At 44.6% G+C, this 18,121-nt stretch overlaps 1 protein-coding gene across 3 annotated transcripts in view; it reads left to right on the forward strand.

The window, feature by feature from the left end:
• LOC126527377 (uncharacterized) overlaps nt 1-3,079 on the forward strand; it is a 61,816-nt gene extending 58,737 nt beyond the window's left edge. For all 3 annotated transcript variants that reach the window (XM_050175192.2, XM_050175193.3, XM_050175191.3), the window contains exons 4-5: nt 658-843; nt 2,943-3,079. In XM_050175192.2, the coding sequence (XP_050031149.1) occupies nt 658-843; nt 2,943-2,953 (197 nt within the window). In that variant the 3' untranslated portion in view covers nt 2,954-3,079. The remainder of the gene's footprint in view (nt 1-657; nt 844-2,942) is intronic.
• Nucleotides 3,080-18,121: the final 15,042 nt, after the last annotated feature.

Consider the following 18,121-nt stretch of genomic DNA (forward strand, 5'->3'; position numbering starts at 1 on the left):
AACGGGTGGGACGATGGTTATTCTAACATATAGGAGAGTCCACAAAATCGTTGAAGCTCGATGAAGGAACTTTAGTCAAGTCAATGTACGTCCCAGTCTCCATCAGCGCCATGACCGTTCAAACGCTGCTGAAGAAACATGGGATGCGACGCTGTCGAATTTCGCTACATTGCCCAAGCTCCACCATGTTTTCGTCTTGAGCCAATCAGACAGGGCGTAGACGACATGTGAACCAGTCAGAGCAGACAGCACAACGAAATTCGACAAAATGGCTGGATTTGAGTGTCCAGCACCCCTGCAGAAACGTGCGTTAATGACATATTTTCACCTGGGATATTTATGTACGCCACGGAGGCAGGAAACAAAGGAGGGAGCATCACGTCGACGCAGCCAGCCTTGGCAAGTGAACGGCTTCCCTACCGTAGCTTTTCCTGCAGAGCAGCAGCACTAAAACCTACCGCGCGATCTGACGTGACAATCGAGTGTTTCGTTCCCATTCGTCTGGCTTCAGTCGTATTGCACAATGCTCTCTCTCTCTCTATGATGTGCCCGTTCTAAAGTTATTCCATGGCCTACGAGGTCTGGGAAGTATGTGGCGCCTAACGATCTCGGAGGACGTGGTTGTTGAAACGCGGTGCATCCCTTCTCTCGTTGCAGCGTTCACGCGGTGCGTCCAAGATCCGTGCTCGCAGCCGCCGGAGCCCGGCTGGTGCCTGCAGAACATGGTGATGTTCTACTACGACCCGGACAGGGGATCCTGCAACGAGTTCACCTACACCGGCTGCGGCCGGAACTTCAACAACTTCCTCACTAAGCAGGAGTGCCGCAAGATCTGCATCGAAGGCACGTCCGAGCAGTGCACTTGTCTCTGTGGCCTGCCTCTATCAGCATGTCGGCAGAGCGTTGATGAAAGCAGAGATGTGTGTCGTCTCAGAACGACACTTCAAAAATTTTGCACCCTTATCTCTATCTCAAATAGTAATCGCCATCTATCCTGCGTGTCTTTCTTTGACGCTGCGTGCCCAGTACTTCCTGGTCACGAACCACATGTGCGTCATCGGGCGTGGTATAACGTTATTGACATGTAAGTGGAGTGCGCAGAGTTTTCAGAAAAGGAAATGCAAGCACAACAGATGGCGATTACTCTTTGTGGACAAGATACGCCCCAAAGGGTGTAAACTGTTTAGAGTGGACTGAAACTTGGAGCGTCCCTAGCAGAAAAAGTACGAATTAGCGTGTACGACCAAATTGCAGTAGCTCCACTTATTGCGCCTGGTGCTGGAACGCGTCGGGGTTGGTTTTTCGCTGTGGCGATCGTAGGAACTTGATAGTGTTCGGGGCCTGGTACAATAGCGCAGTAACAGGAACATATTAATACGAATTTATTACATTAGAGCGTTGCGGGCTTCCGCAGCACTGATTTTCCAGTAGGGCGTTGCATATAGAACAGATATTAAATGAGCTTAAATGAGCGTTGACCGGTGGAACACCGTCCAACCTTTCGTTGCACTGTCGCGATTACATGCGTACCCCCATAGCAGTATAGAGGACGTGCACTGAGAACGTTGAGGTAGTCATATTGTTATACAGCCACTACAATGATTATCTGGGATTTTAACTCGATCCGCTTATCTTCAGCAGCTCAGTGGAATCTATGAAGGGGACAACAAAATGGCGCGCCTCTTAATCAGATGGTGGGAGGGGAGCCAGAGCAACGTATCCGCAGGGCTCAGTTGACCCGTGAACCCTTTTTGCCAACAAATGTCTCTAATTGGTGGATGTGCGGAGTATCCACAACTGTGCATACTATAGCTGGAGCTCCGCACGCTTCTGCGTCTCTCGCCTTTGTTATACGTATTAATATACTCTATATGAAGGACTTAGAAGTGCCGTGTATATATACTTCGAAGCTTTCATTCTTGAAAGAAATCAATGCTGTAATCGCCTTGTTGCTTCCTCTGTCAGCATTTTATATATATATATATATTGTTAAGAATGGCCGTACGGGGTGGCAACGTGCCAGCTTTCAGCCCGCTGCACGTGTTCCAAGCCCACCAGACGGGGCGCCCTTCGGAGAACTGCGAAGGGCCGGCAGCCACGTGGCGCGCGATCAACTCAGGAAATTGGTACTTGGCCGAGCCACCCGGGACAAAGCAGAGTTCTACGAAGCCCTCTGACGTCGGCACTGAAAGCTTGGCGGTACCGAGAACTGTCCGGCCTTTTCACCTGTGTGTATGTGCGGCACGTGTATGTGAGCCCTCATCCTCCAAGTCGACACACCTCATCCTCCAAAAAGGCGGGTCATCTTGAATGACGTCGAACTATGACGTCGAGCAAGGGCTTATAAGCAGCGTTTGCCGGCTGCTAGGGTGTGCTCGTGTCGTGCTCGTTGTCGGGAGCTGAGTGCTCTGTCATACTAGAAATGTACTAGTGAGCTGTGTGCTCGTAAACTGTTTGCTGTATGTTAGTCTTGCGGGCTCCATATGGGAGTCGCGCTAGGCTGCCAATGTATGTCCTGTTTTAAATGCAAATCCTGCAATTAAATCCTGCTCGCCTAGCCCTGTCGTCCCAAGTTCATCTCTACAGCTACGTCTGCCAAATCTAATAATATATATATATATATATATATATATATATATATATATATATATATATATATATATATTATGATAGATTATGATGCCTTCAAATATGGTGTCTGTGAACAGGTACTTACTAGTATTGTTTATTTGGTTTTATTTCCACTCCTCTCCTTACGGCCCTGGACGTAAATAATTGAACTGAAATTCAATTTCTGTCGAGTACGTCTTTCTGCATGTGAAGTTGACATAGCTGCGATTTTTTTTGTACGGAGTTATGAGTTCGAGTTGGCCTCGAATATGAGTATATATGTTCGCAGCTCCGTTCACTTTCTTATAGTTTCCATTTCTGTCTCTTTGCAGGCCGGACGTGACAAGGCCAGTAAACACGCGGGTGGGTGACGCCGAGGACGTTATAGTTATGTGCACAAACGGGCAGCACGCAAGCTATGTTAGCACGGGAACGCTTTTGCGGAAAATAAAAGAGCAGTCCAAGTGGTCGTTTTCTTAAAAAAACACTCATTTCTTCACGCGCTTGTCGAAACAGCAGTGCGGATGCGCCGATGCGAAGCATGTCCCATTTCTTGCAGTGCATCACGTTCGGTACGCGCCAGTCACCTCCCCAAAAGCACTTCCGTTTATGTGGCTCCTTCATTTCGCTCTTCCGTGTAAACGCCAGCGAGAGACAGCCATATGAACGGGCCTATGCATGTCGCAAAACAACAATCCCATCGTTTCGCGCCGATATATAAGTGCAATCCTGATTGATGCATCCCTGCCGAACATCTGTAGCACGCATTACAAACATTTATAGCCCCTAAGCGCGCAAACCTTTGTGGGTTGTGTAAGTGCATTATTAAAGGTGACTTACCATTAGATGCAGCACACAAGCAGCAGCAAATCATGGATCAGAAGAGGCTAACAAGCAACACATTGCTTTTATACCGCAATGCTTTTTTTGAGCAATTTTGCTGTTGCCTATTTTGCCTGCTATATGAACGTGTCGGAATAAACTTGCTGGAAGCAGGTAACCCTCGGGTGTTTCTTTCTTACGATCAGAAGACTTCCAAAGGTGTGGTCGTAGACGGACGTGCGAAATGTTCTCACCAACAGAACTTTTCGTCAGACGTGACGCAACATTTGTAAATTCGTTGAAGGCTACTTAATTCGTGAACATTGCGGTAAATTCGGCATAGTTGACCGGTGTATCAGACCCGCCGTGGTTGCTCAGTGGCTATGGTGTTGGGCTGCTGAGCACGAGGTCGCGGGCGGCCGCCTTTCGATGGGGGCGAAAACATCCGTGTGCTTAGATTTAGGTGCACGTTAAAGAACCTCAGGTGGTCAAAATTTCCGGAGTCCTCCACTACGGCGTGCCTCATAATCAGAAAGTAGTTTTGGCACGTAAAACCCAATAACTTTTTTTGACAGGTATATTACCTCACAACGGTATCTCAGTAAACAACGCAGCCAATGCTCTGGCGACTTAAGCGTACAACGTTGACTACCTGATGCAAATTCGGCGACGAGCGACTGCTTAGACGCCGCCACCTACAGCGATCGCACCCGTATGAGCGCATCTATGAGGGATCGTACATTCTTGCACCAATCTATGTCCGTGCGTTAATGTAGCAGATCACCTTCAGCGGCAAGCATGTTCACGGAGCCCTTCGTACCGAGAGCTTGTGGACACTACAACGAAACACTCCACCGCTTTACTAGAATGCGCAACTTTCAACAGCTTACGCTCGGTGCTGCTGAGCCAGTTCTGCCAACTCGATCCTGCTCGAACTGCGCTAAACAGAAATGATCTCAGAAGGGAGTAAATGCCTCATTACCTGGCGCATTCCCGAATGAGAGTATAATATACTCCATTCACATGGAGTTTCATTTAACTCCATCTTTCACAAGAGTCTTTATGGTGTTCAAATAGGATTGCCTATGTCTTCATTTCTTACAGCCGGGAGTTCGTTATAGGTGTTCCAATGGGAGTGAATATTACTTCCTTTCTGGAAGGTGTTTTTAGGTATCCTAAATAGAGTGAAAAGTACTGTTGTATCGGGGTTTCGGTTTCGCATCCGAATCTTATTCGCCCTCAGGGGGCGCTGTGATAGTGACGCTGAGCCTATTTAAGTGGCCGCGCTCTGAATAAACGCTATAAACGCTTCCTCAGCTTCGGTCCCCTTCTGCATCCGTGTCTCCTTCTTCAGGTCACCGTCCCGGCGTGCCCAACGTGCCAGGCGTGGCGATCATGGCTGCCACGCCGACATCAAAAATTACTTCATTTTTTGAAAGAGCTTTAAGTGCTCAAACTGGACTGAACATTACTTCCATACTTACTAGGGTTTTAGGGGTTTCAGATGGAGCAAACAATATATGATTTTGGAAAGGGTTCCTGAGGCGTTACAAGCGTAGTAAATATGATTTCATTTCTGAAGAGGGTTTCTCAATATCCTACTGCATTGTTTATACTTTTTCTTTTCCTGCAACGAAATGAAGGCTCAGGTTTCGTACCGTGGCTTCAGGACACTTATTATTGACCGGTGAAGTTCCGCAGGCGCAATGTTCTGTGCCGCGTTGACAAGTTTTACCGTAACTTACTTTGTTTCCCACCTTTTTAATTATATTTTCTTAGATAGTGAATTCATTTATGATACTGCACGGGAGATTAATATAGAATTGAAGTATAGTAAGAACATTTATCTACTCATTTAGTTAACCGCAATTTCTCGGCTAGACAACTTTGTTCAATAACCTAAATCGAAACGCAAACTCGGCAAAAAATATAACGCCGGCATTTGCGCTTTCACGTCGGCAAGAGCATGTTACCTTGATACATAATTGAAGTGTGCACGATGAATTTTTTCTTGACACCATTAGCAAATGGAAACCTTGACAGGAGTACATTCTCGCTTATGTATTTGATGTTAGCGTTTCAACTTACGTTGCGATTTAATAAACAAAATAAAACCGACGGGTTGTTCGCATAGCTGTGTGAAGTGTATCTTTATTATATGTAGGGGGGGGGGGGGCATTACAACGTCACACGGTAGAGACAAAGCATAGAGGAAAACACAGTATTCGAGGAAATTAAATTACGTATACTAAGAGCATCTTATTGAAAATTATGCATATCATTTAGCAATAATATAAAGTACATACCATACATCAATGAGGCTCTAAATATCGCGTATTCAATAAACACGCGCCCACAAGAACAACACAATGCGGAGGTACTAATAAAATTAGGTACTGACTATACGTTGAACAGAACGATGCGTGGCCAACTCTAACAAGATTTTAAATACTCGAGCAAACTCTGTGAAGTATAGCTATTCCTTAAATTTGGGTAAACCACATTTACTGCAAGAAATGTCATCCGGGGACGAGGGTTTTTCTTTAAAAAGAAAACAGCCTAGCGTGGGTGTTTGAATGAACTTTACTATGCTAGTCTAGCAACGTTGGCTTGAATGGTCTCCTCCTCGCCGGGTGAGAGAAGACCAAGGAGGAACCGTTTTTTCGGTAGAACCGAGGAGGTTTCTTCTCAAACCTCCTTGGAGGAGAACATGAAGGCACCCTATAGCGAAAATGTTCACGCAGCATTCCGGTGGGGGTGAGTGTCCATAAAACCAACACCCTCTAGAGAACTGAAGTCCTTCTGGCTGTACTCTCTCCGCTTGAGCTACGTCACGCAAAAGAGGCCCACATAGAAGTTTCGTGCAGCGTGCTACTAAGTACGAGCGGCGCATCTGCGTTGAAAATGAGACGCGGAAGACCGAGTGGGTGACGACGGCCACAACAATTCGATTAGTTCCGGGAATCCTGCCGCTCCTTGGATAGCTTCGGGGTTAGAAAAGTCCTGGCATGATGCGACATGCTTCCGAGCGCACTTTTTTTCTGGACGTGAACCGTTCGTGTAGTCTGCGCTTGTGCTGCGATTGCGGTTGTGTGTCCGGCAAGCCTTCATTGCCGCGGAATGGGGATTATGTTCATGCCATGATATGCCTAATAATTGCAGCGTGCCCAATTGTTGGAGCAATTACAAATCGGGACCGAAAAATCACGCGTTCATGTTTCCCCAAGATCAATGACAGAATATTGGGTGCCAATGCTAAGGCAAGGAGAAAAGCTGGAATTCTGCGGAATAAGGCAGTTGTTTTTTTGTAAATAGTTGAACGAATGTTTTGTATCTCCATTGCTAAACTCATTTGAGGTGTTGTAAATATGTGGGCTGCGGTACTCTATGTGATAATGCATGCCTCGAAAGCGAAATTATTCGTTTAGAGTCTAATCTTGACTGGAATAAGTACATGTGTCCCGAATGTAAAGAAGGGAACACCAGTGAGGTTGTCATGAGGTATGTGTTATGGTGCAGTGCTACCATTTGTTTGAAGAACTTTTGTGGTCGCATGAACGGCAAACTCTTTGACGCCGAGGATAAATCAAGGCAAAGAAGCTACTCTGAAGAAGAGAGCAGCACTGTAACTTTTCAATCTAAGCCATGCTCCCTGTCATAATTTACCCGAAATTCGTTCTCAGTACTAAGGTTGAACCATTTAATTTTTTTATGGACGGGCTTTTTATTAATGCAGTGCTTAAATAGTTTCGCACATATAAAATAATCTTGGAACACCCTCTGTTCTCTGCGGGCCATCTGCTCAACTATGCCTAAAGAAGCAATAACTGCGCTCTGGTTAACGTTGCCCATAAGGGCGCGATCCCTTCATTCAACCCGTATCCCCGAGCACGCCGCCGGCCCCTTCTCCGTGACGTCACTCGCCGAGCGCTCAGGCCTTCTCTTGTCTAGGTAGCGTTAACAAAACCCTCCAGATGCGTGTCAACGAGACGAGAGACTACGATTTATCATCGTCTCCACAACTTGCTTGTAATCCCCATGCCCCGCGCCGTCATGAAAGACGAACGTCTGTGCCTGTGTACCTGCGCGCTGACCGATGTCAATACCCCAACAGGTAAGTGCATGCAAGCATTCAAGCGCTGCTGAAACGAAACTACATGCACACGGACACGCACTTGAAAGCGCTCATGCGTAAGCTTCCATAAAAAAAGAAAGCACTGACGTATACACACACACGTAGCAAAAAAGCGCGCATGCGCACACGCACCCCTGCGCAGACACGATACTTCTTTTTCTTTCGTCACAAAATCTGTCTTCTTGGTAGTATTCTCATGGTATTCTCAAATTCGTATACAAGCTACAAACTTCGTGTGAGTGGCGTGCTGATCAAAGAAGGCATCGAGATGTCGCGGCTGTCATATATTCTAGTGACGCCAAAGGCCTTTAGAAATGGCCGCTGATTATACCACGTAGCATCCATGAGGGGAAGTGCACGAAAGAAGAAACAATTGCAGAGCCGTAAAGAACCCTACTATGCCTAATTTATGCCACCGCCGCATTATAGCCACTACTTTACTCCATCTAGACATGAGGTCTTTCGCGAGGAAAAAAAGAAGGACTACATTTTCGACAGATTTTTTCGTACATCTACGAGCGTTTGGAATGAATTCAGCCGATAAAGTATCTTGAGCCGAGGAGTTTAAATAGGTTGTGCGTTCCCACTCGTATACCTATGCCGGCTGTTATCAGTTGTGTTTACAGTGCACGGAGGAAATACATTTCCGCTCCATTTCACGGCACGAAGTTTTCACACTAGTAGATAAACGTTCTGGAGCGCTTGAATACGGGATTTATTGCGCAAGCTTAAACACGTTGGATTATGCCTAAACATAATTAACCCGTACCGTGCGTGTCGCCAAATTCAAACTCTTTCCTCAGTGTCCCGCGAGGAAAACTCGGGACACTGGGAAATATGGGTTAGAAATTGGCCATATAACGCTTTCGAGCACTTAATTTCTGAATGAATTTTTCGCAAAGGCTGTATTTCATCCATATTTAACTTTGCGCACGGATTTTGCCAACAGCCTTCCCCCCATTATCATTAAATTTCATCTTGTTAGCAACTGTAGTTCTGTCAAGGAGACAGGGCATGCGTAATTTACTGCGAAAGTGGCAAGTAACCCACCCACTATAATCGAGAAAAGCTTAGAGCTCTAAAAACACAAAGGACGTAGAAGAAACAAACACCACACGCCTTTGTGTACGTCTTTATTATATTTGTGTAAATTTTTATTATAATGCTTTACCAAACAGCCCACCTATTCATCTCTTTGCAAGCCACCCAGATTGAACTTTGCCTACACATTATTATATCTGGCCGTTATTTTCACCAAACATAAACAAGATGCCTCGTTAAGTACCCCGAGGACACAGGGCAAAGCATCGTATAACGCATGGAATTTTTTTTAATGGGAGTTCATCAATTATCTGTAACCCTTCTACTTAAGTAAGAAACGTTAAAACTGCGATACATATCGATCACTTAAGATGCCTGCTATGTCCTCTAAATATAAAATTTGCGTATAGCAGTGTTGTTTGGGATCATTAGGAAACGTAGCTTATAATAACCGCGTGACACTTTCAGGCAATTCATTCAATTCAATTCAATTCAATTCAATTCATAGAAATGCTTTGCAAAAACTCTAGTCTATTCACACGTGTTTAGCTTTGTACACAAGTTTACCATAGTCATCCACCCTTTATTACTAACCTTGATCTTAGCGGCATTTGTAGTTATTACAAGGATGCGTGGTAATTTTATTTTGCGCCGCTCGTAAAATTTAGTTACATTACGCCGTGGAGCGCTTCAGTACAAAACTTATTGCGAAAGCTTTAATTAACTCACACACTTGGAATTTTGCCTGCACAGAACCTATAATGTTACTCTTATTTTCGCTAAACGTAAACTTTGTGCAACGTAAGGTATCCTTGGGACACGGGGAAACATGGCGTAAAAGGGACACATTGATGCATTTCATCTTCATAGAGGAATGTTTTACAAAGGCTGCATTTATCACATATGCATTTAAGTTCGCACACATGCTTGCCATAAGCGTTCCCCCAATGTTCGCTAAATTTGATCACGATGACGTCTGTGTATAGTTATGCTGGGGTAGCGGGCTAAATTTTATGCCCTGTAATTTGGCCAAATATTAATAACGTGCCTTATTTGGTTCATAGAGGACACTGGAGAAACTAACTACGAACTTCGTATGACGCAGGAAAATAGGAAAGAAAAACAAAAACGCGGGTTCGGTAATTATTTGCAACGCTTCTAATTAAGCAAGAAACGTGAAAACATCGCCACGCATTGCACTTAGCATCGCATTTATTTTTCACCAAATTTTTTGGTGTCTCGTAGAGCCGTTTTAGGACTGTGAGAAACATTGAACCAGCTAGAACCATGCTAGAACTATCTAGCCACCATATTATAGAACTAAGCGTACTAGAACGTTCGAATAAGTAACTTTCTTTAAAGGCTGTAATAACCCTCCCCAGCCGAAATATTCATCGTTCGTTAACATACTTACTACTTCAACAAAATATAAACAACGTGCCACGCACAGGACATTTATTGAAATTTGTCAGGACCTTTATTAAAGTTTGCCCAATCCAACGTGCCCCGCACAGTTCACCGAGAAGACCGGGACAAAGCAACACACTTTAACAACACGGTAACGCAATCTGGCCAGTGATGTTCCGTGCAGGGAACCTTCCTTTTTCTGGGAATTTTCAGCTATAATCGTGGACCAAAGGGGAAAAGGCAATTTTCCTTGTATTACAGGGAATTTTAGATTCATGGAGCAAACATTAAAGTTATGCCAATGGACAAAAGACCATATCGTCGATCCACAACATATCCTTGTCAGTGCTCGGTTTAACTTGGAGTCGGTCATTTTCTCGTTCTTACATTGTTGAACAGCCGATATGTTGTTTCGTACAATTAAACGCTAGCTCCAAACTGTTGAGTCAATATATTTGCTCAGTTCGTTATCAGCCGTTCGTTACTGGGAAGTACCGGGCTCGCAGCGTTAAAGAAAGGAAACGCGGGCAAGCTGACGATTATTGTTGTGGGACAAGATGCGCCCCAAAGGGTGTAAAATTTTCTAAGAGCACTCTTAGAAAAATTTACACCCTTTGGGGCTTATCTTGTCCCACAACAATAATCGTCATCTGTCTTGCCTGCGTTTCCTTTCTTTAACGCTGCGAGCCCGGTACTTCCCAGTCACGAGCCGCACGCGCGTTATCATTGTGACGCAGCATTCTCGACAGGAAAGTAGCGAGCGCCGAGTTTTCAAGAAAGGAAACGCAAGCTAGGCAGATGACGATTATCGTTGTGGAACAAATATACACCCCAAAGGGTGCAACCTTTTTAAGAGTGAGTGTAGAGTGCACACTCTAAAAAAAGTTTGCACCCTTTGGGTTGTATATCTGCCACACAACGATAATCGTCATCTGCCTTGATGCGTTTCCTTTCTTTAACGCTAAGAGCCCGGTACTTTCGAGTAACGAACGGCATGCGCGTTATCAGCATGACGTAGCATTCCCGACAGGAAATAGCGGGCGCGGCGTTTTCGAGAAAGGAAACGCATCAAGGCAGATGACGATTATCGTTGTGTGGCAGATATACACCCCAAAGGGTGCAAACTTCTTTTAGTGTGCATGTATGCGCAGGGAAATTTGTGGGGAATGTTTTAGAGTCATGCGGGGAAAAGTGCTAAAAATAGGTAACTTTCATGTCTAGGAATTGGAGCGAGTGAGTGAAAACTTTAATGAATATAATACAATAATAATTTCTTCTCTGAAGTACGGAACGTCACTTACGCTAGCATCATTCCCCCACTTTCATCGACATCACGACATGGCGCTGTTTGCTGACGCTGTGTTCCTAACGCTGTGTTACGAATGTGTCAGGCGTGTTAAAAGTGTCCTATCTTTTAATGGAGTGTTGCAAGTGTCTTCGTAATTCGCACTAGAACGCTTGCTTCACTTTTCTCTTTATCGGGCGCATTATCGTTCAACCGCTATGTGGACCGAGCCGTGGAGTCATCCAGCTAAAAAGGCGAGTCGTGCACGGACGCTGCTCATCGCAGAGCGTCAACAAAGCTACCTCTCGACAAAGTACTCTTTGCCAACTGCATGTCTAGCAGCGTGCTTGTTGTTGATCTTTAATAAAGTCATTGACACGCGAGCGACGTGACGACATGGTAGTTTCGGCAACCGTAGGAAGTCTAGCCTGTCGACCATCTGTGTTTGTTTGATTTCCGTGCGTGCCTGATCCGCGAAAGAAGAAAAAAAGCTATAAGTTGGTTGTGTCGGTGCGCGTACAACATTAAACATGACTACTTCTGGTGCTAAACGTCAGTATGCGCTTTGCTTCCGTTTCCCTTGGCTAGTGTACAAACATGCATGACTTCATACCAGCTCTTTTCAATTAATTCGGACACGGCAAGCTGTGTTTGTTGCTGGAAACGTCGCAGTATTTCGCTCACCTACGGCAGGACAATTAAGTGAAGGCTACAGCAAAGTAACTCCAGCGAAGGCAGTTAAAAACTGTTATCGTTAGGTCACCAGCACAGGCGTTCTTAACCAATGTATGCGGAGAATGTATGTGAAGTTGCCGCTGTAACAGCAGCAGCTTTCATTTTACTGTAGCACCACTTTCTTGAAGGGCGAACTCTTCTTGTTTATTTGTCCACACGAGGCTGCCTTGCTCGCGATTTATAATAAAGGTGACATTGCAGCAAATAAAGGTAGCATTGCAGCACAAAGTGGCCTGTTGCAAATTGATGAAGTAATTAGCTAAAGACCAGCGACGCATTTTACATTGTCAGTAGGTTAATCATTCGAACTATCTGTGCTGTTAGTTTCCTGCTTCCATAAACTTTTATTTGTCTATCTTGCGTGGATCGAAGTACGTGTGACATAGTGACGTTATACATGTATCAAGTGTAACTATGTTCACTTGTGTTGGAACAAGTTTGGTGAAGAGTTTAGTAGCTGCTTAGAAAAGAAACTGTAGCATCCTGCTTCATTACTCATACAATAGGTCACCGACCAATGTTCAAAAAACACAGTGTGACGTTTTCAGACCGTGCAGATCGCAAAACGTAAATGTTTTTTTTTTTTTTTTTTGACATTGGCCATTGGCCTATTGTACGAACAATGCATTTACCTGACCAGATGATGTTCCGTGAAACTCATGATTGCACCTTGCTTCATGTCATTCTTGTTAATTATTCTTGTATCTACCATGCATTTCTAACATGGACGAGATACACAGTTTTTCTGTAATCAAACTTAGGTTAGTGTAGTGTTCAGTATGCACTGCGGCTGCATTTGTTTGGTGTTTACATTAAATGTGTCGGTTTTTGCAGAGGCTTCTAGCACGTGAAAATGCAGGTAAATCCAAGTTATGCACCGTTTCGGGTATGATGCAGCCGTAACTCATCACATTTTTCATTGCACTGACGGAAACAGTTATTTGATGTTAATCCGCAATGATGTTAATATCTTTGTAGTGCATGAGCAGCACTGGAGGAATGCTGGTTTTGCAGTGTGCATGCCTATTCAGGACTTTTACTTGTGGTGTACAGGGCTCGTAAATTCAAATGTGACCAATTCCAAAACTACTCCAATGCATTGTTTAATTTCCAGGCTCACCAGCGTTTACAACAGTGACTTATTTCAAACTCCAATATGTACACTTGCGACTACTCCATGCTTAGAAACCAGCTACAGAGCGATTGGGTGTAGTGCTTCTATGTAATTACGCATAATTTACATTCATCGCTGTTCGTGTTTCAGTTTACAAGCAGTGTACTTTCTGCTGGCACTGGTTCATGAAGCCTTTTACCTGCCATTCTGGCCTTTATAATGTGTAATTGTGCAAAATTTTACTCCTGATAGCAGGTTATACTTTATGTTTGCACTTGTTCATTTTTCATTTCTAGCCTTTTGTACATCATATGTCTACTCCAGCAGAAAAAAAATAAAGATGGAAAATTGTGCAAATGTTTACACCAAAATCTCGCAGGAAATAGGCTCCATTTTCCAAGCATGTGCTAGATGGTCCCACCATATTGCACCACAGCCAACGACAAGGCAAAGCCTTGAAGTCTCCTCGTGGGAGACCTGTGCCCGGGTCATTAAACTTTGCCAGATTCTCTATAAAGTTGCTTCCATCCAGCCAACACAGAGGCGCTAAAGCATGTGGTATCTATATCTTGCCGGCGCAAGTTCATAAAAGTGCACATAAAGCAGCGGTTGATAAGCAATAGAACGTACATCACTGTAATCACGCGCAAGACGTGTATTTTGAAAGCCCTTTCAGGTGCACTTGTGCGTGATTAGCCTGTTTTTGTTCAGAGAACGAGCTTCCAGCTCTTCACATAAAGCAATGCATGCATAAGAACATGAAGCATCACAGATGCCCAGCTCTGTTGTATGTTTAATGAAATCATTCATTGGTTCTTTTGCTTAGTGGAACACAGTGAGAACACCGGAGCAATACTTTCATGGCTTTGGCGAGTTGATAATTGTGAAGCCAGGGATGCAAATAATGTAGCTTCTCAAGGTTGTTTGCACTTTTTCTAATGTGGTGTACCATTGCAAAACATTCATACCTAACTTTCCACAATTTTCGTGTGACTGGTACTCGACTTTTTCTGCTAATGCGTTCCTACAAAAGTGAGGGTCAAAACTTGTAAGCTAGGGAAGACGCGAGGCGGCGTGGAAACTCCTCTTTTCTTTTACTGTGTGTTATCAGACGTTTTCCTTAACTTCCTTTTTCTTTTTTACAGCAAGAACTACAACGAAGAGCCTATGAGGATTACCACTTTCTTTCCAAGCTGACCTCTTCACATCTCTGCATGCATTTTGCACCTTTTTCAGTAATGTTCGCGTGCCGGTTAGCAACTACTCCACAGTCTGCTGTTTATCACACGAGCTTGACCCAAAGGAGTTTAATGAGTGTGTAAGCACATAGTGTGCACATATGTCATTCTTTGGGTACAAGAGGAGTGAGAAGCGCCAAAAAGGAACACCTTGTTGTCAGTTACATATGTGACAACCTGAGAACGCTGTGCAAAGGAAAGGTTGCACAGTGGGTGCCGTGAAACCAAAATTAAACGGTGAAATGCCATTGTGTCAGATTCAAACAGTGTTTTTGATGTACGTCTTAAATAACAAGATGTGTTCCACATAATAAAAGACAGCTGGTATAATGGCATTTATGGTAGAACAAAAACCGCTGCGAAAATGAAGGGACTGAGGAGCAAGGTAGTCCTTTTGTCTGCTCTCATTTTGTTTCTGCCACCACAATTGCTACCCAACTGATCCAACTTTGAGACATCATTTCAAATTTTCTGTGCATTTTTATGTTCTAACTTCGAGACATCATTTCAAATTTTCTGTGCATTTTGATGTTGTGTTCGAAGAATGCTCTGTCAGCTAGTGCAGATGTGCAATCAATTCCTTCCAGTTTCAGAAGGCATCCAGAGGCCAAATTGGTTTCGTGGTGTTTAAATTGCAACATTGCTTTGCTGCTTGACCTAGTGGGGCAGAAGGATTGTGAACTAGCTTTTTGATTTGTGTTTGTGGGAATAAGGAACAATGTGAAAAACCACAGGAGATGACCGGACAGCAAGAGCGCAGACAGGTAACACATGCACTTGTACTGTGCCATTCTCAAGTATTCACGTGAACCAGTATGGCCATGACCCAGCTGCACTGGCTTGTTGGATGAGCAATAAGTGCTTGGTTTGTGTGTGACAGACAGTGTGCTATACACCTGTTCCATGTACAATATGCCATGTTTTTGCTGTAGTAGAACTCATGTTCACCACACTTTGACAATGCCCCCTTTTTGTGACTACCACTGCTCTTTTCATACATGTGGCTGGTCCATTATCATACCTGTATAATGTTTCTGGATCAGCAAGCCAGTTCTTTAGCTTACACTTGTGGTGACCTGATAGTGTGTGTATCTCATTGTATACTTAACCTGGTTTCTGTGCAAACGTTCAAACATGAGTAGTTGTATGCCAGATTACATATATTGATGGAAACAAGCTTATGATCTACTTCTCAGCATGCGATTATCAGCAGTTATCTTATGAGCACTTATTAACACCCTGTTTTCTTTAGCAGTGGTGATACCAGTGTTGCAGAAAGGGATTATGTTGTCATCCATATGACCGTAACACAATGCTACAAAGGAAATCTGCCTTTGCAGGTTCAAGCTGCTGTTGGGTCTAGTACAATTTTCCCTGTCACGAACCTTCCTATACTTTGCAGGCTCCGTAGAACTGATTTATCATATTAAGTGATAACACTCCAATGCATTTTGCTGCAGATATTGAAAAAGTATATATCAAAACTGCTGCTAAGTTTAGGATATCTGCTAAATGCATATTGCTTCTTTACTGCTTGACTTTCTGGACATGTGCTCAAAATTTAATATTTACAAAGGCTAGTGAAATATTTTTAGTTAGCTAACTCCAATTTTTCTCGCGAGTAGCATTCGCCTCTTCAGGAAATGTAGCTGAAGTAACGGAATTGCCATATATTTCATGCTAGCTAAACGATCACAGCATTGAAGCTGAGCATCTGGTGGAGCAACATGTGTTTACTTTATTCTTTACTTTACTCTGTGTTTTAATAAATATTGAAGCTGCCGAGTGGTGAGTTTTTAAAAAAATGTGATGCCTTTCTGAGCAGAGCACCCTGTCTGTCTTTTCCAGCGGTGACAGAGGCCTGGGCAGCACACGAAAATCTGTGGACCATCAAGGCCGAGGCATCTGATGACTCGTCATCGGGTGTTCGGAGTCCTCCATCGCCACCATGGTCGAGGGTGTCGGGTGTCTGGCGATGCAACCGATGTTTGTACACTGCTCCTGACATTTATCGGATCAAGCGACACCAGGTGACGCACACCGGAGAACGCCGCTACTACTGCCCCATCTGCCAGGCGCGATTCACCGCAAAGCAGAGTGTCAAGATTCACATGCGTCGGCACACAGGCGAGCGGCCATATGCATGCAACTTGTGTCCGGCACGCTTTACACGGCAACAACGCCTGGCGAGGCACATGGAGACTTGCGGTAGTACGAGCTTTGAACAAGCTGTGTGACATGGCCAAAGATGGCCTTGACGTAGCTTGTCATGTGGCACGTTAGTGAAAGAAGTGATTGTAGTCAGTAAGCAAGTTGGGACCTGAACACCAACTGCAATGAAATCTCACTTGAGCTCAGCTTGTTGAAAACGAATTGTAGATGTCATTGAAGTTATTGCAGCTGAGCTATGAAGATAGTGGTTATCTGGTCATGTAATGTGTTAGGAAAAAAAAGAGGTTTGGGTTGTCTATAATTCGGGAGAAGGCCAACTGCAACGAAGCGTCACTTGAGCTCAGCTCGTCATGAAAGTTACTGCGGAAAAACTATAAGGCTAGCAATCACATGGTTTTTTAATCGACAGCGTTTAGGTTGCCATGTATCAGTCAATACATGGTCACCATGGGAACGACTAATGATTTATTCGTGGATCAACTAGAACTTTCATCCAACCGTGCGTTTCGACTGAGCTCCTCAGTGGTTTTCTCCACCGTCCCCCTAGCAGCTGCCAGCCGAAACCTGACCTTCTTCCCATCCTTGATGTCAGATGGCAGTAGTTGCAGAGAGTGGCTGAGTGGGTACACTGAGGCATTCGCATGCCGAAAACATGGACCCAGGAGATCAACTGCATCCAGCGGGAGACTGGCTGCCTCCGCCTGGGAACTCGCTTTATTACAACAAACCACGATAGGTGCCCTGGCACCATCTATGTTAAGCTCGGCACAATACATCTCCCCTTCCAAGTCCCCTTACAAGTCCAGCCTCCTTGGCACACAAATAGTTCAGCCGTAACGAGAAATGCCCCTGGCGTTCTTTATTACATATGAGCACGCATGTTGTGCAGGGCTTAAGACAACCACCGTACTCTTGATGTCACTGATACAAACCAGTTCACCAGGCAGAAGTGGATGGAGCTCACAAGCAACATGCCTTCTGCTGAAGTCCTTCGTCTGTCTTTGTCTGTTAGCGTCATCTCTGTAGTTGACTTGGTCGACGACGACGATGGCCAACTTGGCCTCATCAGATTACTTGTCTTGGGGAGGCATGCTTGCAGGTGTCTGCCCATCAACAGCTGAGCAGGGCTAGCTCCATTGACGCCCGGGTGTGTCTCGACAAGCCAGCAGAGACAGGTATGGGTCTTTCGACTTGAGGAGGATGTCTTTGACAGTTCGGATAATCCATTCCACCTTTCCATTTGATTGCGGCAATCGAGGACTACTGGTGGCATGACAGAAGCCATAGAACTGTGCGAAGTCCCTGAATTCCTTGGCTACAAACTGTCCTCCATTGTCTGTGCATAGTAGCTTGGGGACACCATGGCACACAAAAATGCTCTTGTTCGTAGTGATAACTGTTTCTTATAATGTTGAGCCAAGGCTGATAACCTCAGAGAATGTGGACTTGTAGTAAACAAGAAGAATATAGTCCTTGCCATTCAGATTGAAAATGTCGGCCCTGACCTCTTCCCAAGGATGACTTGGACTGACTGAGGCCGTCATGGGTTCCAAGTGTTGAAC

The sequence above is a fragment of the Dermacentor andersoni genome, chromosome 9 (genome assembly GCF_023375885.2).
Source record: "Dermacentor andersoni chromosome 9, qqDerAnde1_hic_scaffold, whole genome shotgun sequence".
Taxonomy (NCBI): domain Eukaryota; kingdom Metazoa; phylum Arthropoda; class Arachnida; order Ixodida; family Ixodidae; genus Dermacentor; species Dermacentor andersoni.